The 22,762-nt window shown below is 33.9% G+C and overlaps 5 protein-coding genes across 5 annotated transcripts; 2 read left to right on the forward strand and 3 right to left on the reverse strand.

Annotated features, from left to right (window-relative positions):
• The first annotated feature begins 272 nt into the window (after nt 1-272).
• Nucleotides 273-1,598, forward strand: LOC102618445 (aspartic proteinase CDR1-like). The gene has a single exon (XM_006484672.4). It carries the CDS (start codon nt 312-314, stop codon nt 1,596-1,598), a length of 1,287 nt encoding a protein of 428 aa, XP_006484735.2. The 5' UTR covers nt 273-311.
• Nucleotides 1,599-11,711: 10,113 nt separating this feature from the next.
• Nucleotides 11,712-13,115, forward strand: LOC102618160 (glutathione transferase GST 23-like). Its single transcript, XM_006484671.4, has 2 exons — nt 11,712-12,346; nt 12,560-13,115. The coding sequence occupies exons 1-2, from the start codon at nt 12,038-12,040 to the stop codon at nt 12,917-12,919; spliced, it is 669 nt and encodes a 222-aa protein (XP_006484734.1). The 5' UTR covers nt 11,712-12,037; the 3' UTR covers nt 12,920-13,115.
• A 206-nt stretch (nt 13,116-13,321) lies between these two features.
• On the reverse strand, nt 13,322-14,917 carry LOC102617878 (aspartic proteinase CDR1-like). The gene has a single exon (XM_006484670.3). The coding sequence runs from the start codon at nt 14,815-14,817 to the stop codon at nt 13,537-13,539; it is 1,281 nt and encodes a 426-aa protein (XP_006484733.1). The 5' UTR covers nt 14,818-14,917; the 3' UTR covers nt 13,322-13,536.
• Nucleotides 14,918-17,159: 2,242 nt separating this feature from the next.
• On the reverse strand, nt 17,160-18,277 carry LOC102617590 (probable glutathione S-transferase). The gene is made up of 2 exons (XM_015532134.3): nt 17,818-18,277; nt 17,160-17,710 (listed from the first exon to the last, which is right to left on the reverse strand). Exons 1-2 carry the CDS (start codon nt 18,127-18,129, stop codon nt 17,357-17,359), a joined length of 666 nt encoding a protein of 221 aa, XP_015387620.1. The 5' UTR covers nt 18,130-18,277; the 3' UTR covers nt 17,160-17,356.
• Nucleotides 18,278-20,854: 2,577 nt separating this feature from the next.
• Nucleotides 20,855-21,883, reverse strand: LOC102617304 (probable glutathione S-transferase). Its single transcript, XM_006484668.4, has 2 exons — nt 21,543-21,883; nt 20,855-21,456 (listed from the first exon to the last, which is right to left on the reverse strand). The coding sequence occupies exons 1-2, from the start codon at nt 21,852-21,854 to the stop codon at nt 21,091-21,093; spliced, it is 678 nt and encodes a 225-aa protein (XP_006484731.1). The 5' UTR covers nt 21,855-21,883; the 3' UTR covers nt 20,855-21,090.
• Between the last annotated feature and the right edge of the window lie 879 nt (nt 21,884-22,762).

The following is a 22,762-nucleotide window of genomic DNA, read 5'->3' on the forward strand; positions in this document are numbered from 1 at the left end:
ATTAATTTTTTAAAATCTATCACAAAAATTCTATCATAGTAGCCTATTTTTCTAGTAGTAGAAGAAGGATTTTTAAGCCAAACAAATTCAAAAATTGTCACCCAAGTTGCAACAATAAGATAATTGTCACTCTAACAAAAGCTGACTACATGAGAGAGTTTCATTTTCTTGGAAGCTCATCTTCTTTACTTTTTTTTTTTTTTGGTCTTCTATTCAAAATTAATTAAATTTTCCAAATTATCACTGTGTCCTCCTCTATATAAGCATAGACCCGTTGCCACTTTCTTATTATCTCAATAACAGCCTTGATTATGGCAACCTTCTTGAGTTGTGCATTCATTCTCTTCTTTCTTTTTTTTTATGTAGTCTCTCCAATAGAAGCTCAAACTGGAGGTTTCAGTGTTGAGCTAATCCACCGTGACTCTCCCAAGTCTCCCTTTTACAACTCCAGTGAAACTCCCTACCAACGATTGAGAAATGCTTTTACTCGTTCTACCAATCGTCCCAATCACTTTAATCAGAACTCATCAATATCTTCATCAAAAGCTTCCCAAGCTGATATAATACCCAATATCGGAGACTATCTCATACGTATATCAATTGGTACTCCCGCGACTGAAATACTAGCAGTTGCTGATACAGGAAGTGACCTCATATGGACGCAGTGCGAGCCTTGCCCACCATCACAATGTTACATGCAGGACTCTCCACTTTTTGATCCTAAAAAGTCATCTACTTACAAATCTCTTCCATGCTCGTCAAGCCAATGTGCATCTCTTAACCAAAAATCTTGCTCTGGGGTAAATTGTCAATACTCGGTCTCTTATGGAGATGGATCCTTCTCAAATGGCAATCTTGCTACCGAAACTGTTACTTTGGGTTCAACAACAGGACAGGCCGTGGCTCTGCCTGGAATAACCTTTGGTTGCGGAACAAACAATGGTGGCTTGTTTAATTCAAAAACAACCGGAATTGTTGGCCTTGGAGGCGGCGATATTTCACTTATTTCTCAAATGCGATCTACAATTGCTGCTAAATTCTCCTATTGTTTGGTTCAGGCAAGCTCAACCAAAATCAATTTTGGAACCAATGGAATTGTTTCAGGTCCAGGAGTGGTTTCTACTCCCTTGATTGTTAAATCCAAAACCTTTTATGTTCTCACAATTGATGCAATCAGTGTAGGAAACCAAAGACTAGCAGTTATGTCTGGATCGACTCCAGGAGGAGGCATTGTAATCGATTCTGGTACAACACTTACCTTATTGCCACAAGGTTATAACTCAAAACTGTTGTCAGTAATGTCCAGTATGATTGAGGCACAACCTGTTGCAGACCCTAAAGGATCATTTGAACTTTGCTACAGTTTTAATTCACTATCTCAAGTTCCTGAAGTTACAATACATTTCAGAGGTGCAGATGTGAAATTGAGTCCTTCCAACTTTTTTGTGAAGGTCTCGGAGGATATTGTGTGTTCTGTTTTTAAAGGTACCAATAGTCTGCCACTTTATGGTAATATAATGCAGACTAACTTTTTGGTCGGCTATGACATAGAACAACAAACTGTGTCATTTAAACCGACAGACTGCACCAAGCAGTAATTAATTGGGAAGCTTATTCGATATTCTCCCCTCTACTAGAGTTTGATCGAGTGATTTTCAAGCCACTTTCTTTAGCCGATCAACCGATTTCAAATTCTAATGCGATTGGAGCTGAATAAAATCTATTTAAATAAATCTATTTCATTTTGTATTTCGCAAGATTATATCATCCTACGAACGATTAGTTCGTTTTACTGTATTTGGTTTTGAATCGATATGGTATAAATTAACTTATTTGATGTTATTTGTGTCGCTGTGTCACTGAAAAGATCATCAATCACTAAATCTAACACAAAACACAATATCTGATCCATTATTAATTAACAATCATCTAGTAGTCGCCAACAGCTACAATATATATTCCTCTCAAGAATTCCTAACCGTTTGATATAATTAACTTCCTCACTGTATTTTCTTTTGTATTAATTACAAAAGTACAAGCGAACAATAATATATGATTAAGATTTAATTATTCTGATCAGTTTCTTTTAATTCCCATTCCCCATTCTTTCAATTTTCTTTTTTTTTTATAATTTTCAGTTGCCTTATTTTTGTCTAAGCTTTTGGGTTGTCGTGTGGTGCTTGACTCTATAAGTCTCTATTCTTCAGTCGCCGATAATAATTTTGCCCTCAATGGGAACTTAAGACCGTTTTTGGCTGCCACACGACGACCCGATGTCCATGTGTATTTGACCCTGATGTTTTTCGGTCCCTCTATTTTTATCTGATTATCTCCCTTTCCTTTTCTTTGATCTCAAAGGAGGAAAAATTCTTTAAACCATCTTATTATTATTGTGTGGGCCGAGATCATAAACATGGGCCATAATCAATAGTCCAACACTTCAGGTAATTGCTATATTAAGGCGGCGATTATTTTTTTATTTGAAATCTAAATAGATTTAAATTAATCTGAATTTTAAATAAAGCTGAATGTTTAAATTAGAATGATATATTTGTTTTTTTCTGCCTGAATCACTAAAAATAAATATTAAGTTATTTTTTAACTTAAAAATCTGAAAATTAATATTTTTACATTTATGCTCCTAGAAATTATAAATGTTAAATAAATAATAAACATATCAAATAATATAAATAAAATAATATATTATCATAACATAAATCATATTCAATTGGATACAACTCTTCACTATGTTATATTATATATGTTAATCAATTTTATTGTAGTTTATGTGTTTTATATGAAAAATATTAATAAAAAATGAAGATGAATAATTTTAATATGAAGAAAATAAAAAGATAAAAATAATAATAGTCTACCACTATATATTAGCACAAGTTATATAGAGATGGGTAATAATACTAATTATTAAGTTTTAGTTAGATAAGAATGAAAATTAATTAATTAGATAGGGAGAAAATCTTTTAATGATATCTTTCAAATTCTTTAGATTAAGAAAAAAGCAAAAAAAATTAGCTTAATAACTTAATGATTTGACTGATTAAAACTAAGTCAATTAAGTCATTAAGTAAAAAAAAAAAGGGCTCCTAAATATAAAAAAAATGCTGCTATAAACGCCTCACTATAGTTCAAATAAAACCACGTGCTTTGTTTCAATTATATTAGAAGAAATATAAATCTAATTAAATCCCCATAATTTCTTTATATAAAGCTGAAAAATGATATTTATTTAATTGTTATAGAAACAAGTACATAATCATATGGTATTAACGTAGTTTTTTAATTAATTGTAACACCGTATACAATAGAACCTTGACAAATCTATAACTTCGGGATCATGAAAAATCTATTAATTTAGCTAATATTAGTATATCGATAAATTAATAATTTTATTAATTTATAAAGATAATATCACATTCGTAATAGGGACTTTTATAAAGTATAGTAGTATAATTAAAGAATACAGTGATTCTATCAAGTTGTATGATATGATTCTGATTTGATTTTAATTCAATAAATCAATCACTTAATAATTCTTTTGTTAGATTGCATGGCTGGATCACAATTACATGATAACTCATCACAGAAGACTTTTTTGAGATGATATATTAAGCCAATTTCTCTCTTGTTTCTCTCAACATATCAAATAAAATACAATACTGGCTTCTCTTCTAAAAGGTGTAAAGGAAGTAACAACAACCAAGGTAATACATAAATCATTATACTAGTACAACAAAGAAAATCTTAGACAAATCATATGTGTTTAATTTCAAATTGGTTAATTATTAATTTATGTATTAGTTAAGCCCTTTTAAAAAAAGAACTTTTTAAAATTTATTATCTAATAAATTTATTGAATTATTAAGTTATCAAGTTGACTTAGGACTGAAGAAAACTGTTATTTAATCAATATTATCAATTTATCAAGTATTAATTTATCGATGTCCTATTATACATAGTGTTAACCTATATTCTGATGTCAAATATAAAAATAGTGCTGCTATTAACGCCTCCCCTTACAATACAAATAAAACCCATTTTCGGTCATAGTTACATTAAAAGAAAGAAAACCCATCCAAATACCCTCTGCATCAAATTTAATATATATTTTTATTTCATATAAATCCTTAAGTTAAATTATTGTTATAATCCAACTCTTTAACGTGTTTTACTACCTTTTTTCTTTTTTTTTCCCCCTCCCTATCATTGTTTTTCAACCTGATGATGGATTGTTAATCTTTAATGTTTATTCTTGTATTTTGTAAAACTTCTCTTAATCTAGGCTTGTTAAGATTAAATGATGAGTCATATCATTGTTACTTAGGTGGAATGCTTAGTCAAGTGCTGAGCTGGATTTCTGTTTTGTAAAGTTGTTGAATACCCGCTAAGAGTTGGTTACGGTTTAGTTGTTTGTAGCTCATGCTTTGCATGCTTTAGAAGATTCTAGGCTTCACTATAAATATCATTGTATCAATTCAGATTAATAAGATTTTACAAAGCATCTTTTCTGTTTTCAACAATTCTCTCTCGTTTACATTTTCCTTTACTTTCCTGCCTACCAAACAGAGCTTCTACATTTGACATGGTATCAGAGCTAATTTTCAGATCAATCTAATGGCCTTAACAAGTTCGAGTTCACAGCTAAATACTTCCTTTACCTTCACCACTCCAATTAAGCTAGATCGCGCTAATTACACGATCTGGAAGCAGCAAGTGCTTTCTTCAATTCGTGGAAATGGATTGGAGAGCTATATTGATGGATCTAAACTCTGTCCCACTCAATATCTGTTGTCAGAGTCTGGAATAACTAGTTCTTCGAATGCTGAAGCTCAAGCACAAGAAAATCCAGAATATGGAGCATGGAAGCGTCAAGATCAACTACTGCTGAGCTGGATCATGTCCTCCATAAGTATCGATATACTAAGCCTTGTGGTAAACTCTCAAACCTCCTTTGAACTTTGGAAAAGTCTAGAAAAGCAATTTGGATCTGAGTCCATGGCAAAGAAGGTTCATCTGAAAATGCTTCTTAATAATTTGAGAAAAGGCTCTCTGTCAATGACTGAGTATTTTACTAAACTCAAAACAGTTACTGATGGTCTTGCATTAGCTGGTAGTCCTGTTAGTGATATTGACTTCATAACTCATCTCATCACTGGATTAGATCATTCTTATTATCCGGTTGTTGTTTATGTCGAGGCCAATATGTTGAAAATGGATCTGAGTGAAGCATACTCTATGTTGCTAACACATGAGGCTAGGCTTGCGAATAATAAACTTAGTGAGAATAAGGAAATGAAAAGCAATTATGCAGCAAACATAGCTCAATCTGGAAATTTTCAGAAGAAAGGGGGTAGCTCTAATAACTCTCAAGGGAACTGGAATCAAGGCAGGGGTAATAACTGGAATTTTAATGGTGGAAGGAGTGGTTTTACTGGAAATGGAAGAGGAAATAATCAAGGACAAGGCAGGGGTAATAACTGGAATGGTAACTTCAGAGGTAATCCTGGTGGCTTTAACAATGGATATGGAAGAGGTGGTTTTGGTTCTGGTGGATTTGGAAGAGGAAGCTATAGCTCTGCAGCTGTTGTTTGTCAGATTTGCTTTCGATACAATCACACTGCTGCTGAGTGCAGAGATCGATTTAACAAGAACTTCATTCCAAACTATCCACCTCAAAACCTTTTTCCAGGACAACAGCAAGGACCAAGAGCAGCCTTTATGGCCACTTCTGAGGGAGTAGCAGATCAAGGTTGGTACCTTGACAGTGGAGCTACTCACCATCTCACCAACTCAGTGCAGCATCTGAATGATGGTAAACTCTACTCTGGTTCTAATTCCTTGCTTATAGGAAATGGTCAGGGCTTACAAATCACACACATTGGCTATACTTGCTTTTACACCTCTTGTGGTTCATATCTTCATCTTCGAAACCTATTATGTGTTCCTAAAATCACCAAAAATTTAATAAGTGTTTCAAAACTTCTTGCTGATAATAACATCACTATTGAATTCATTTCTGATGCATGTTTTGTTAAGGACAAGGTGAAGGGAACACTACTTGCTCAGGGGATTGCTAAAGGTGGCTTATACAAGCTATTGTCATGTGAAGATTCTGTGCTATCTTTCAATATCTCAACTCTTAGTCTAAGTTCTATGATGTCAGTCTTATTTTCCAGTCCAAATAAAGAATGTCTTTCTTCTGTTGCGCTCAATAAAGAGTCTGTTACAAGTGTAAACTCTGCAAACTTTCTACATAATAGACTTGGTCATCCAAGCAAGCATGTTATTCAAATCATTTTGAAGAATTCTTGTATGTCTTCCAGTTACAATAATCAACACTCATTTGAATTTTGCAATGCTTGTCAACAAGGAAAGTTGCATAGGTTTCATTTCTCAACCTCTGAAATTAGAACTAAACAGCCATTAGAATTAATTCATACAGACCTTTGGGGACCTGCCTCAGAAATGTCTATGAATGGTTACAAGTATTATATTTCATTTGTTGATGACTATACTCGGTATAGTTGGATTTTTCCTCTTGTTCTTAAATCTGATGCTTTAGAGACTTTCAAAACCTTCAAACGATTGGTTAAAAAACAGTTCAATATGCCCATCAAAACCTTGCAATCAGATATGGGAGGAGAGTTTAGAATTTTTCATTCTTTTCTTCAACAAGAGGGTATTCAATCTAGGTTCAGCTGTCCTCATTCACATCACCAAAATGGTGTTGTTGAAAGAAAACATAGACATATTGTTGAGACTGGTCTAACCCTTCTTGCCCAAGCCAACCTGCCCTTATCATTTTGGTGGGAAGCTTTTCATACTGCATCCTTTCTCATAAATAGAATGCCCACATCAATTCTGAATAATATGTCACCCTTTCAAAAGTTACACCATCAGTTACCAGATTATCAGTTTCTTAAAGTGTTTGGATGTGCCTGTTATCCCCTCCTCAAACATTATAATTCACATAAGCATGATTTCCATTCTAAAAAATGCTTATTTCTGGGGTACAGCCCTCTTCACAAGGGTTATAAGTGTTTAGATAAATCAGGGAGACTCTATATAGCCATTCATGTTCAGTTCAATGAGTCTGAATTTCCTTATTCAGAAATGTTCTCTTCATCCTCTGTGTCTCAGTCTTCTGTTGATCAATCAGTCTTCTCTTCACCACTTTGTACTCTGCATGACAGTAGCTCGTATCAGTCTCCTGCTGCATCACCTTGTTCAGCTGTGCTGCCAACACCAGGTTCTTTAAATTCAAGACAACATCATGAAGCTTCTTCTTCATCAACATCAGTCCCTCACCAAACACCTCACATATCTCCTTTGCCTCAACCACCAATTAATCAACATTTCATGACCACAAGAGCCAAATCAGGCATTTTCAAACCAAAAACTTTCCTTACTGTCACACAAAGTTATGAACCAAAGAGTGTTAAAGAGGCTTTAGCTGATCTCAAGTGGCACATGGCCATGAAAGAAGAGTTTACTGCTCTGGAGAAGAATCAAACCTGGACATTGGTACCAGCAGACACAGCAACAAAAATTGTTGGTAATAAATGGGTATTTCGGGTGAAGTACAATCCAGATGGGAGTGTTTCAAAGTTTAAAGCCAGGTTAGTTGCAAAGGGATTTCATCAGACTTATGGCATAGACTTCTTTGAAACCTTTAGCCCTGTTGTTAAGCCTTGTACTGTCAGAATTATCTTAAGCCTTGCTGTCATGCATCACTGGTCAGTTAGACAGTTAGATATCAACAATGCTTTTCTAAATGGAGAGCTAACAGAGGATGTATATATGCATCAGCCTGCAAGATTCATTAATTCACAATATCCTTCTCATGTGTGCAAATTAAATAAAGCCTTATATGGTCTCAAACAGGCTCCAAGAGCCTGGTATGACAGACTCAAAAACTCTCTCTTACAGTGGGGTTTTCAAGCTTCAAAGTCTTATATTTCATTATTTTTTCAACACAATGAGAGGGATATAGTAATGGTTCTCATTTATGTAGATGATATACTTGTTACGGGCTCAAATACAGTTTTCATAGAAAAGGTTATCAAGCAACTTGGTTCTGAATTTGCACTCAAAGATCTGGGGGATTTCAGCTATTTTCTTGGTCTAGAAGTTACACCATCAGCTGAAGGGTTGCATTTATCTCAGACAAAATACATTTGTGATATTCTAAGCAAAACTAATATGCTTGGTAGCAAAAGTTGCAATACTCCTATAAGTGTTTCTGAGAAGCTTCAAAAAGACTTAGGCAATCCATTTGAGAATCCATCTCTTTATAGAAGTGTTATTGGTTCACTTCAATATGTAACTTTAACAAGACCTGAGATAGCATTTACAGTTAGTAAACTTAGTCAATTCTTAGCAGCTCCTACTGTTCTGCATTGGCAAGCCTGCAAAAGGCTGCTCAGGTATCTTCAAGGCACAGCTCCTTTTGGCCTCCAGTTTCATCATTCTGGTTCACTCAACTTGACAGCTTACTCAGATGCAGATTGGGGTTCTGATCCAGATGACAGAAGGTCAATGGGAGGTTATTGTATGTTTCTTGGCTCAAACCTTGTAAGCTGGTCATCAAAGAAGCAAACTCTTGTTTCTCGATCTACTGCCGAATCAGAGTATCGAGCACTTGCTTCAGCCACCTCTGAAGTGTTGTGGATAACCTATCTGCTGAAAGAGTTGAAAGTGCAGCTGGACACATCTCCTCTTTTATACTGTGACAATAAGAGTGCTGAGGCTTTAGCTAGTAATCCAAAATACCATACAAGAACTAAGCATATCGAGCTGGACCTTCATTTCATCCGAGAGCATGTGGCTAAGAAAGAATTCACAATTCAGCATGTATCAAGCTCAGACCTACTTGCTGATATCTTTACTAAGCCATTATCATTTGATCATTTTGCTTACATGAGATCTAAGCTCAATGTCTCTCCAAGACCTTGAGCTTAAGGGGGAATGTTAAGATTAAATGATGAGTCAGATCATTGTTGCTTAGGTGGAATGCTTAGTCAAGTGCTGAGCTGGATTTCTGTTTTGTAAAGTTGTTGAATTCCCGCTAAGAGTTGGTTACGGTTTAGTTGTTTGTAGCTCATGCTTTGCATGCTTTAGAAGATTCTAGGCTTCACTATAAATATCATTGTATCAATTCAGATTAATAAGATTTTACAAAGCATCTTTTCTGTTTTCAACAATTCTCTCTCGTTTACATTTTCCTTTACTTTCCTGCCTACCAAACAGAGCTTCTACATTTGACAAGGCTTCCTTTCAATTAATTAGTCTGCTGTTTCTCAGTTGTTATTGCACATATTATGCATTATGCAGTGCACTCCATGAAACTTTAACAATTAGGTTTCATTAAAAAGAAGTAAATTTGAAAATGATCTCTTCATAAAGATCAAAAGATTACAAATTTATGTTGAGTTTTATTTGTAGAATTGTAGTAATATTTATAATACTTTATTGTCATTGATATAAATTAAACAACAATACACGTGGCGTTAAAAAAAATAATAATAATGGATTTTCAATTGAGATAGATTTTCATTTAAGGAAGAACAAGGGGAAAAAAAACCAACTGGAACAAGCCAATAATGGAGGATTTGGTAATAAAACCATGATTAAGACAAAATAAATATTAGAGCTAGAATCCGCTAATAATTATATAGATGATAAGGATTTGTTGGGTATATAGTAATAGATGAAATTTCAAAATTTAATAATAGATTTATTAAGCATTATGATGGGTTCAAATAGACCTCATCGTAAAAAAAATATAAATCATATTAAACTCTTATAAATCTAAAACTCATTACACCTACACACTACGCAACCACAGCAACAATTGGACTTTTTTTTTTCTTCTTACAATTTACAAACACTTATGAAAATTGATGCCGGTGCTCTCCGTTCATTTCTTGTGATAATAAAAGGATTCTGAATATTTACACTTCTGAATACAAAATAATATTCGTTAGCAAGAATTTACTACAGTTTGAAATTCACCTCATACTTTTGTTAAAGAATCTCTTGATTGATTTCCTTGGACACATTCCTGAGCATTACCGGCATGAATGTAAGGAAACGACAATTAAGACATTCAAATCCTCATAGTCTCGAGAAACCTTTTGACGAAATGGAAACATAAAAGGTTGAAAGGTAGATGAAACAGAAGTTTCTGAATAACAAAATTTATTGAGTAAGTTTGAATTAATAAAATTAGGGTTTTGAACCCCTTTATATAATATCCTTAAATATCGTAAATTTATCAAAATAGACAAATTCAAAATATTATTTGATAATAAGATTATCCTAGTTAAACTAAGAAAAGCAAAACAAACGGTGTCCGATTCCAATATTTAAAAAAAAAGATAAAATCCTAAAAGAATCATGAAAAATAAGAAAATATCTTAAAATTAAAAAATGAATAGAAAATAAGTAGAATTTCTAGCTCGACCATGTAATAGAAGGGCCAAGTTTTAAAATTGTATATTATACATCGAAAATGAACCCTTATAGTCCAAGTTATACCCTTTGAAAGTTACCTCGCTCATAATATACTACCAACCTACATTATCTTTTAGGCTGCAGTAGGAATGGACACTGCCGCTGAATGTCCAGAACAATTAGCTTGACTAAACTCCACATTTTTCTCACATGTTTCCATTAGGTAATGTTCGGCGCGAAATCTGATAAGAATGTAACACATCCCGCGCTTGAGGCTGATGGGCTGAATTGGGTTATTGGGCCTAATATCGATTTTCATATGTAGGCTTCAGTTGCTGTCAGCTTGGATTCAAGAGTTCGCTGAGATCCGAATGATCAAAGAAAGCTGACCAATACCATGAAAAACTAGTCACCAAATATCGTACCATGCGAGAGCCCTATCGCCCAGCCTAAATGACAAATTTAGTGTGTGTGGGGAATTTTGAGCCTTGAGTTCTTGAGCTCTTGTTTCGACTACAAGTGGATAATTAAACCAAAAAGGTTGTTCTCGTGTACATTGCATTTGCTTTTATGCAAATAATGGAGCTTATTTGGAATTTGATAAAGTTTGTAATTGTGTTAGCTCTATGGTTAGGAAAAAAATTTGCCTTTTTCCATTCAATAGATACATTGTGTAATTGTGTGTTTCGTGCCTTCATTGTCTCTTTGATTACATATGAATTTTAGTGGTTCTACAATTTTTCTTCTTTACGTTTGAAGAGTGGACAAGAGTTGATTCGGAATCGATTAAGGTCGAACAACAAAACAAAAATTTGGGGTGGTTATTCAAGAATCCAAAATTAACCCAATTAAAATTGATGCTATTTAGATATTGCTGTTATTTTGTTTTAATTAAGATTTTGTTAATTATTTATACAAATAACTTCTGATTTCTCTTATGTTTTAGTTACTTTGACTTTCTCGCAAACCGACCCAACGCCTTATTTTATTAATGATAATGTAAAGGGTTGAGTTGGATTATAAAGATGGGACAAAATTCAACCCCAACTCGATAAATGATCCGGGATTGTTTAGATCGTGGGCTCTGAGTTATTTTAGCCCATCCCAAACTGAATGGTCTAGAAGACAAGAGCCTTAATGGGTCCTACTAGCTTTTGTATTAAAAATATAAAATCATCAAATTCAAACCTGCTCTGTTCTCCACTCTATTCATCTATCCACACTTTTTGGCTTTGTGAGTTGTGAGTGCTGACTTTTGACATAACTCGGCTCTGATCGTCAGTTGGGAGCCAACATATTAACATAAAATATTAAATATCTATGAAGCGCAAGGTTTGTACTTTCTTTTATCTTTGGCAATTGACATGAAAGAAATGGAAAAAAAAAATTTATATACGTCAGTTCTTACATCATTTCCCATCTAAATCAATACTACAAAAAATTAAAAATTGATGCTGAAGCCATTTTACATTTGAAAAATAAGGGATAATTTGAGTCTATTTAAGCTAATTTTAAGAAGGTCAAAAACGAAAAGTACAAATATAGATATAACAAGGATCAGCTAATGGCGGAGGTGAAGCTTCTGAAGACATGGTCTAGTCACTTTGCTTTGAGGGTTGTTTGGGCATTAAAGCTGAAGGGTGTTCAATTTGATTCCATAGAAGAAGATCTCTCCAACAAAAGCCCTTTACTTCTTCAGCACAATCCTGTTTACAAAAAGATTCCTGTGCTTGTACACAACGGCAGAGCAATCTCAGAATCTCTGGTAATTCTTGAATATATTGATGAGACTTGGAAGCAATACCCTTTGCTCCCTGATGATCCTTATGAGAGTGCCAGGGCTCGATTTTGGGCCAAATTCAGCGATGATAAGGTAAGAATAATTTCTCTTGAAATTAGTTAACAATTGATCTTACACTCCAGGACCTATTTTCAAAAAGTTGCTTTCTAGCTCGACACATGAGTTTGAATCATGATTTTATTTGTTGGTTGCATGTAAAACAGATGTATAAAAGATTTAAGGATGTACAAAAGATTCAAAGGAATGTAATTTGGCATATCTCTTCGATTTCAATATATATCACAGGTTTTTCCATCAATATGGGGTGTTTTCATCAAACAAGGGAAAGAACAAGAGGAAGCTTTTGCTCAGGTTTTTGAGAATTTTAGTTTTTTAGAAGAAGAGTTAAAGGGAAAGAAATTTTTTGGGGGAGAGAAGATCGGATATGCAGATCTTGCATTGGGTTGGATTGCTGAGAGGGTCTTTGAATTGGAAGAGATTGGTGTGAAAGTTATAGAGAAGGAGAAATTTCCATTGGTGTCAGCATGGATGCAAGAGTTTCTTAAGGTTCCAGTAATCAAAGAAAGCTTGCCACCTCACGAGAAACTAGTCACCAAAATGCGTGGCATCAGAGAGAAATATCTTGGAGCTGCACATCCTGAATGAACTGAATTAGCAGCTTCTTGTTGTGAATTGAATTAGCAGCTTCTTGCTGTGATTCAGGTTTATGTAAAAAATAAAATTGATGGAAATATGCGTGCTCTTGATAAAATACAGCAATAAGATTTCTGAGCACAATAGAGGTATCTATTGTCAGTGAACATTATCGACTTGGTGAACTATGAAATTGTTTTGTTTCTGATACATGGTTGTTCTTATTGCTGCCGTATTGCTATTGTATTTACTAGTTTCGATCAATTGATCACAGGGTCTTTGAATTTTACTAGTTCTAAGCTTTGTGCTTATTTGCTTCAACGGAGAGATAATGGTCTAGTAAAGGCAGTTGAATTTGACCTTGTAATTAGTGCCCTTTTTTCTCAATGCTCATTAAATCTGAAAATCAAATAAGAAGTTCATAATGATAAATGACCTACAAAGAGAAACATGCAAGCCTAGGACAATAGAGAGGAGAAATCGAAAACTACAAATAATGAGGAAGAGAACTTATTGTATTATCACACATCAAATGAAAATTCTGAAACATAAGAACACAAATAACAGCAACACAAAAACATAAGGATAACAACATAAACATAAAAACTAAAATACTTCACAATTAATCACTACTTAGAGCAATCAGTTGGTTTGAAAGACACAGTCTTTGCCTTTGTATCATATCCCACCAAGAAGTTCGCCTGAGCCAAGTTGCCATAAATTGATTGCCCTTCCATTCCTTTAAACGTGAAGCACACACTTGTGTCACTTGTCCTGATAAAGGTGTTCTCAGGACTCAACACCACATCTGCGCCGCTGAAATGTACTGTGATTTGTGGAGCCTTAAAGTCAGAACTATAAGGGTAGCAAAGATCAAGGACCCCCTCAGGATCACTAATGGGATCAGCTTTGATCAAATCGGACACTGCTGAAGTCAATTTTGAGACAATATCCGGAGGCAAAAATGTCAATGTAGTTCCGGAATCAATAATGATGTTGCCCTCTGAAGCATCATCAAAATGAATTTTCTTTTTGCCGACACTGATTGATTCCAATGTAAGAAAGTAAAATGTGTCAGGATCCTTGGCAACCAAAGGAGTAGTAACAACCCCAGTTCCAGAAACAACACCATTGCTTCCGAAATTGATTTTGCTGGAGCTTTCAGAAGATAGAAACGGAACCAGACAGTATGAGAATTTGCCACCAATTGAAGAACCCATTTGAGTAACAAGCGAAACAGAGCCGCCTCCAAGGCCAACAATGCCAGTTGCATTTTCATTGAAGGTTCCATCATCGTTATGCCCACAACCAAAGATTATATTGCGCAAAGCTACAGGCCTGCCATTTGTCGAACCTAATGTGACAGTCTCAACAGCAAGATTACCATTTGAGAAAGATCTATCGCCATACGTGGCCGAGTATTCACAAGTTTCTTCCGTTGAGCAGGAAGTTCTCTCATAAGCAGTGCATTGCCTTGAGTCACAAGAAAGATCTTTGTAAGTCGAGGACTGTTCAGGATCAAAGAACGGAGCTGCTTGCTTGTAACACTCAGTGCAAGGCTTGCACTGAGTCCATATAAGATCACTTCCAGTATCAGCAATGGCTAAAATCTCAACAGGTGGAGTTCCTATGGATATATTCATAACATACTCGCCAAGGGCTGAGATTATGTCAGCTTGGGCAGTGTTTGGTGTGATAATAGCTGGATCAAAATGGCTGACACGATTAACAGATCGTTTCAAGGCCTTTGTGACTCTTTGGTGGTAAGTTTCATCAGGACTGTAAAAGGGTGATTTAGGCGCGTCACGACGGATTAGATCAAGGCTAAAGCCTCCCTTCGCTTCTGTTATGGAGAGACTAGACAGACAAAGAATTAAGAATGAAATTGCTGAAGCATTGACAGTTGCCATGACTGATTAAGATGTTAATTTGTAATTAAGAAGAGTAATTTTGGGGGTGTTTATATAGGAGGAAATGGTGTTAAAGATGAATTAGAAATGAGAAATTTAGATAGGGAAAATAAGGAAGGTTCAACGTATATAATTTAGTTTCCTTATATGCAATGATTTTTTAAAAAATTACCAACTCATGATTTCCATTATTGCATGGATTTTGTAGGATTTATTGGCTGTATAATCTTCAAGTGAATCGTGAAAGAATGTAATTTAGAGATGCATGTAAAAATATTAACGTCGCAGTTTGCAAAGGTTAAGGCCGGATACAAATACAATTCACACACATCTTTTCATTTCTTTGTACGAAACTAATTAAAAGAATCTGATCGTCATAATTATTAATAAGATATCAAATACATTCCATATTAAATCATTTTATTAACAAAATTTTTAAACAAGTACATTTCTTCGACTCATATGCTGAAAATGTTATTTAAAAAAAAATCATGGAAAGTACAGATAGTCGCAAGTTGTGAACATTAAATTCGCAATCTTTAATTAATAGTGTAAGGTAACGGTGATATCAAAGATCATGCGGTCCTATCACCTGTTACAACTTGTTACATATTTTTTAATAGAGTGTAAATTACAGCAGCTGTAACTTAGCAATTATCTTATAAAGACGATAAGGATATTGGGCGTATTAGTGGGATTATAGAGTAATAGATAAAATTACAAACTTTGATAATGAATTGACTAAATATATGGATTTATTAAGTATTATGGTAAGTTTAAATAGCTTCACCCTAAAAAAATAAATCTGATTAAACCTTTATATTCTCTCCATGTAACGCTCTTTACACTTCCACACCAAAAAAATAAATTTGAAATTCACCGCATACTTTTGTTAGAGAATCTCTTGATTGATTTGCCTCGCCACATTACTGAGCATTACCGGCATGAATTTAAGGAAAAGATAATTAAAACATTCTAAATCCTCACACTTCCAAGAAACTTGTGGTATTACGTTGTATGATTAATTAAAAATATTGTTAATAAATGATTTAACAATATTTATGACGATTGGATTCTTTTAATTAGTTGGTACAAATAAATGAAAAGACGTGTGTAAATTAGGGATGGCAATGGGGAGGAGAGGGGAGGGGACCAATCTCCCCGTACCCATCCCTAATATTTTGCGCATGTCCCCATCCCCGTCCCCTCCCCATCCCCGTTAGAATTGCTTTAGAGAATCCACATTCTCTCCCCGAATAATAACAAAGGATTCCCGAGGGTCTCCGATTCTCAAATAATTAATATATTTTTTGCTTTCGTTTTTGAGTTAATTATATTAAATAAAAAATTCAAATAAAAGTAAAGTTCGAAATATATCTTGCATTAACATTGTTCAATTACAAAAGTCACATGCAAAATACAAATTATCAAAATAATTATCTTTGTCAATCTTCATAATCCTATAATAAAAAGAGAAAGAATTTACTTTTATATCGATAATAAAATAAATGAAATAAATGTAGATACTTAATTAATATTTTTAATAAAATAAAATAAAAATAAAAATTAAAACAAAATTTTTGGTCTAATAGAATCTACCCGGCCTTTTTAATGTCCTAAATAAAAATTTAAAATTTTAATTAGTTAATTGGGCCTAAAAGTTTAATAATATAAATGTTTTGATGTTTTTTATTTTTACCAATATTTACAATTTTATAATATAATTCAAATTTTATTATTTATTTACTAGTAATTTTAAAAATTAAAATTAAAATGGGGGAAATGGGGAGGGGATGAGGATTCCATCTCATTCTCTTCCCTTTCCCGAATAAAAAACTGGGTAAAAAATTTTCTCTATCTCTTTCCTGAATAAGAAATCGGGTATAAAATTATCTCCGTACTCTCTCCAAATGGAGAAAATCTCCGAGGATACCCCTGTGGGAATTTTTGCCATCCCTAGTGTAAATTGTATCCGGACTTTGGCCTTTGCAAATTTCAACGTTAATATTGCATTCTTTTATGATTCACTTGAAGATTATGCAGCCAACAAATCCTACAAAATCCATGCAGTCATGGAAATAATGGATAGTTAATTTTTGGAAAAAAAAAATCATTGTATAAACGCCCCAAAATTACCCTTTTTGATACAAATTAACATCTCTCATTTGTGTCATTCTCAGTCATGGCAACTGTTACTGCTTTAGCAATTTCATTCTTAATTGTTCGTCCCTGTAGTGTCTCCATAACAGAAGCTACGGGAAGGCTTTAGCCTTCGCCAATTTCTTTCAGCTGACGCAAATAAGCACTGCGTTGTGCAACGCTTAGAACTTTTATCAAACACCTTGTAGTCAATTGATCCAAGCTCGTTAACAACAATAATAGAGCAATAAATAGCCTAATACAAACTAACGTGTACAAACCGATATGATATGAAAGTGATAACAGTTACTTTTTTTTCAGTTATACAAATTCAGTTGGTTTTACACAACTAATCTTCTCATGCCATGAATTACAACAAGAGGCACTGAATTCATTTAGGCTATGCAGCTCCAATAAATTTCTCTCTGATGCCGCGTATTTTCGTGACTAGTTTCTCATGAGGGGGCAAGCTTTCTTTGATGATTGGAACCTTAACAAACTCTTGCATCCAAGCTGACACCAGTGGAAATTTCTCCTCCTCCACAATTTTCACACCAATAATCTCTTCCAATACACAGACCCTTTCAGCAATCCAACCCAATGCAAGATCTGCAAACCCGATCTTCTCTCCCCCAAAAAATTTCTTTCCCTTCAACTCTTCTTCTAAAAATTTCAAATTCTCAAAAACTTGATCAAAAGCTTCCTCTCGTTCTTTCCCTTGTTTAATGAAAACACCCCACATTGATGGAGAAACCTGCATAACATATATTGAAATCCAAGAGAGATCTTGAATTCATCGGTTTGAATAAACTCATTTGCATCAACTGAATTTTAATAAATTTCAAGAGAAATTACTCTTACCTTATCATCGCTGAATTTGGCCCAAAAGCGAGCCCTGGCTCTATCATAAGGACCATCAGGGAGCAAAGGGTATTGCCTCCAAGTCTCGTCGACATATTCAAGAATTACGAGAGATTCTGAGATCGGTTTCCCGTTGTGTACAAGCACAGGAATCTTTTTGTGAACAGGATTGTACTGAAGAAGTAAAGGGCTTTTGTTGGAGAGATCCTCTTCTATTGAATCGAATTGAACACCCTTCAGCTTTAATGCCCAAACAACCCTCAAAGCAAAGGGGCTTGACCACGTCATCAAAAGCTTCACTTCTTCTGCCATCAGATCTTGTTTTGCACCTCTCAGAGTCACAGCTGAGCCTCGCTATCTATAATTCATACGTGTATTGCTTGTTATTGACCTTCCTAAATATTAGCTTACATATGGGTGGATTTAGATTAAAATTATCCCCTGTTTTGCATCATTCCACTATTCTTCCAGTATTGATTTAGTGGGGAAATGATGTAAGAGATGACGTGTATATAATTTCCTAGAGGCGTCTCTTTCTTCTTTTCGTGCCAAAGTTGAAAGGGCTTCTCACAATAATAGTATCCGATCCTACCAGTAGTACTGTTAGTGTGAGAGGGCCGTAAGTTACGTTTAAAAATGTGTACACTATCTTTCAAGAACGGGATATGTCACTTATGCCTCATAGATATTTTATGTTAATGGGCTCCAACATATAATCAATCAGAGCCGAATGATTGTATATTTAATTGTGGCACAAGGTGGAAAAATGTGGGCAGATGAATGTGCTGGTTGCAGAGGACATTTGATTTGATGATTTTACTACAAAAGTTAAATGGGACCAACTTTACAATTAGTCCACAATATTAGGTTCTTGCCTTCATTGACAATCAGTTTGGAGTGGGCTGAAAAAACTCAGAGCCTTTATTCTAAATTTATCCTCGTTAGAAATTAAAAAAGTACTTATTTTTCTATTTTTTTCTTTTCTCTCTCATGTGCACAATTTCTCTCTCTCTCCTTCAACAATTACCATTTTACCCATTTTCATGACCACCAAATCCATCATAATATTGAATTACATTTATGAGAGCATTGATTTGAATGGAATCCAAAATAAGAACTCAGTGCTGAATTCCAAATCTATTTTATATGTCATTGAAATCCTATTTTACTTTTTGATTGTGAATCAAAGTATCGAAACTTTTACGCGTCCGTACTATAAGCATAGCCATAGCTTAAAGGTGGCTGATGAACCAAACTTTGCTTCATTTTGAATGTAATTAAAAAAATGAACCATTAGGTGTCATTATCCTACCCTGATGGTCAAAAACAATTAGAGACTGGCTGATGGTAGAGGCTTTGCTAAAGGGGTGGTGACTTATTAATGACTGAGAAAAAAAAAATCTCAATATATGATTGAAAAATCTCAATTGCGATTTGGCCAGGTGTTGTGCATAGTTGATTTGAGGATTTGATATGTTTTTATTCATTAAAAACTTTGTTCCCTGTGTTAAACAAAGAAAAATATTAAAAAATAATTAAAAATAAATGTTGTTCAATATTGGTAATGGATTTTGTTGTGATGAAGGTGAGTATGGCGGTGATTCCTAAAAGAGAGAGAGTGGATGAGAGAAAAAAATGCAAAAGTTAAAAAAATAAATATATTTTTAATTTTTAATGAAGATGATTTTAGAAATAATGAAGTAAATTGAAAAAAGAAGGTTGCCGAAATAAATAAAGGACTCTTTAATTTCTCATATCTATATAACCCGACTCAGGCCTTTTTAAATTGTGGACTATGAGAAGAATGGGTGGGGTTAATTTAAGACAAGTGACTTGTATAAATCTTCCAATATTCGGTAAAAATGTAAAAATAAAATGTACAAAATAAATGAGATTAATTTTATCCCTCTCTAGACTTTCTTACTCATAAATTTCCGTCTAAGGATTTTTGATGACGTAGCCAACACTTCACTAGTGTTTTGTGAAGCTTTCATTAGCAAAATCATCCTAGTCGAGTCCAAAGAAAAAAATTCATCTTATTCCTTGTTCAAGAAAAAGACAATAATTGCAAATTGCAATCGAATAAAAGGAGTTTATCCTAACGTCTTTCATACGGAACAAGATAAAAAGTAAAGTGAAGAACACGAAATGCAATATATTAAAGACAAAAAATAGTGCATTAGAATATATGTTTCTTTTTATCTTTTAACTTTATCTTCATTTTAATTTTAGGATCACAATTCTCTCTTAATTTGATCATATCCTGAGTAAATAATTCAATTACTGATTGATAGTTAATAAAGAAAAAATAACAAAAGTTAAATCTTACCCATATATTATTATTAAAAGACACACGGCAGAAAATTTTAAAAAACTCAATAAAAATCATATCAAGAAACAATCATGTTCCTTAATTTTGTATAGACGTCCACGTGTGAGCACCATTGACTTATCCTATTCCAAGTCCGCCATTGACTTATCCTTTCCAAGTCCGCGTAGATGAAGGGCCTGAAAACTTTTCTACTTGACAATTGGGACTGAATTTTTCGCCAAATAATCCACGTTTCTTTCTCAGTTCCTTTTCAATTATTCATTAGTAATTAAAAAAGAAAAATTGAAAAAGAGGCTTTTGTGGATAAATAAGAGCAAAGAAATTAGAGAAAGCCAAGACACTTTGAACATATCAAGAAATAGAAGTGTTATCAACGGTGACATATCATAACCACAAATTTAATGAATTTTCAGGCGCTTTTAAATAATTTTGGTAAGAATAAAAGTTTAACTAAAATAAAAATAATAATAATAGTGGTTTGGTGAGATAGAAAAATTATTGAAATAGCTTTTGTTTTTGGGTTCTTATATGAGCAACCCAGAATGGTTTTGGTTCGACCCTAGTCCTCTCGTGCGGACCACTCCAAACCAACTCATCAAGTCCACTATTTAGCATAGCCGGGAGAGGTAAAGAAGACTTGTCATAACCAACTAAAATTCATTTGTATAACAAAGACAATGAAGGCATGAAAATACATCATGTATGTATTGAATGGGAAAAGGGAAAAAGGCAAATTTTATTCCAATCTTTAGCGAATGAGAAACAGAACATTCATGAAGCTAACACAATTACATTCCTTATCAAATTCCAGCAATTAAGCTCCGTTATTTGCATAAAAACATACACAGCTAACATCTACAACCAGACAACCTTGTTGGTTTAGCCTCTTGCAGTCGAAACAAGAGCGCAAGGCTCAAAATCCCCCACACATACTAAATTTGTCATTTAGGCTGGGCAGCAGCTGCAACATAAGGCTCTCGGATGGCACGAAATTTGGTGACTAGTTTTTCATGAGGTGGCCAGCTTTCTTTGATTACAGGGGCCTCAGCAAACTCTTGCATCCAAGCTGACAGCAGTGGAAACCGCTCCTTTTCTATCAGTTTCACACCAATTACCTCTTCAAATACGCCGATCAAATTAGCAAGCCAGCCCAATGCAAGATCTGCCAATCCAATCTTCTCTCCACCAAAAAATCTCTTTCCCTTCAGCTCTTCTTCTAAGAATTTCAGAGTCTCAATTGCTAGGCCAATAGCTTCCTCTTGTTCTTTCCCTTGCTTAATGAAAGCATTCCATATTGATACCAAAACCTACATCATTGAGAACAATATTGTTATGTCGCATCAATTTGTTCAAAGAATTTGATTAGAATAAACTTAAGAAAATCGATACTGACCTTATCTTCACCAAATTTAGCCCAGAAGCGAGCCCTGGCTCTTTCGTAAGGATCTTCAGGAAGCAAAGGATTTTGCTTCCAAGTCTCATCAACATATTCAAGAATTACTAGTGATTCTGAGATTGGTTTCCCGTTGTGTATGAGTACAGGAACTTTTTTATAGACAGGATTAGATTGAAGAAGTAAAGGGCTTTTGTTAGAGAGATCTTCATCTATGAAATCAAATTGAACGCCCTTGAGTTTCAATATCCAAAAAGCTCTCAAACCAAAGGGGCTTGACCACGTCTTCAAAAGCTTCACTTCTTCTGCCATTATGAGGCGTATGTTTTGCAGTTCTCATAGCGGAGCCTTGCTATTTATAGTATTAAATTATTGTTATTGGCCTTTCCAGAAAATTAGTCTAAACATGAATGGGTATAAATTTTCAATTTTAAAAAATTTCTGCCATAATTAATTCACAGAAAAAAAAATTTTATTAGATCAGAGAAAATAATTAAATTTTATTATTACTAGTTTATATTTCAATGTCTTTGGCATCACAAATAAAAGAGCACTGCAATTATTTTTTTAAAAAAAAATGAAAAGACAAAACGCTGATAAAATCAACATCAACCTCGAACGTAATTGATAACACGATAATCCCAATTCTGTCTGTACACTATTTTTTTTCAGCATTTAGTGTTTTTATTATTTTTTTCCCAAAAAATATTGTCGAATGACGTGAGAAATGATGTACATATTTATAATTTTTAAAGGAATCACTAACTCTTCAGACTTCAAAGCTCAAACCAAGAAAAGAAAAAGAAAATGATTTTTTTTTTAATATATGAGGACAAAAGAATATCGTTAGAATTAAATGTTAGAGTTTTATTGGTATTTCGAAGTATTAATGTCCCACATTTGAGGGAAGATAGAGAAATCATTTTTATATTTGATTTAAAATTAGTGATGTATTTGATTTAATTACAAGTTACAGTCCAAATAAATCAAATCTCGTTGTGATTTAGATTATTTATTTTGAATTAAATTATGAGGCACATGCATGATTAATTTAAATTAAATAAGTAAAGTGGGTAACTAATACAAATTAAATTAGGAAAAAGATTATAGAGGGTTTTTCTATACAAATGAGACATGCAAACCCTTTACGGCAAATCTATGACCTTCCTTCTATCTCATGTTTTCTTCATCAATTTTTCTTTTGTTGTTTCAAATTGTTG

The sequence above is a fragment of the Citrus sinensis genome, chromosome 4 (genome assembly GCF_022201045.2).
Source record: "Citrus sinensis cultivar Valencia sweet orange chromosome 4, DVS_A1.0, whole genome shotgun sequence".
Taxonomy (NCBI): Eukaryota; Viridiplantae; Streptophyta; class Magnoliopsida; order Sapindales; family Rutaceae; genus Citrus; species Citrus sinensis.

Excerpts from the sequence above, each read along its gene's own strand:
- LOC102617878 (XM_006484670.3), bottom strand. The coding sequence starts at position 14,817 with ATGGCAACTGTCAATGCTTCAGCAATTTCATTCTTAATTCTTTGTCTG.
- LOC102617590 (XM_015532134.3), bottom strand. The coding sequence starts at position 18,129 with ATGGCAGAAGAAGTGAAGCTTTTGATGACGTGGTCAAGCCCCTTTGCT. Across the intron at positions 17,711-17,817 it reads CCAAATTCAGCGATGATAAG|GTTTCTCCATCAATGTGGGG; the intron begins GTAAGAGTAATT and ends TATGTTATGCAG.
- LOC102618160 (XM_006484671.4), top strand. The coding sequence starts at position 12,038 with ATGGCGGAGGTGAAGCTTCTGAAGACATGGTCTAGTCACTTTGCTTTG. Across the intron at positions 12,347-12,559 it reads CCAAATTCAGCGATGATAAG|GTTTTTCCATCAATATGGGG; the intron begins GTAAGAATAATT and ends TATATATCACAG.
- LOC102617304 (XM_006484668.4), bottom strand. The coding sequence starts at position 21,854 with ATGGCAGAAGAAGTGAAGCTTTTGAAGACGTGGTCAAGCCCCTTTGGT. Across the intron at positions 21,457-21,542 it reads CTAAATTTGGTGAAGATAAG|GTTTTGGTATCAATATGGAA; the intron begins GTCAGTATCGAT and ends TCAATGATGTAG.
- LOC102618445 (XM_006484672.4), top strand. The coding sequence starts at position 312 with ATGGCAACCTTCTTGAGTTGTGCATTCATTCTCTTCTTTCTTTTTTTT.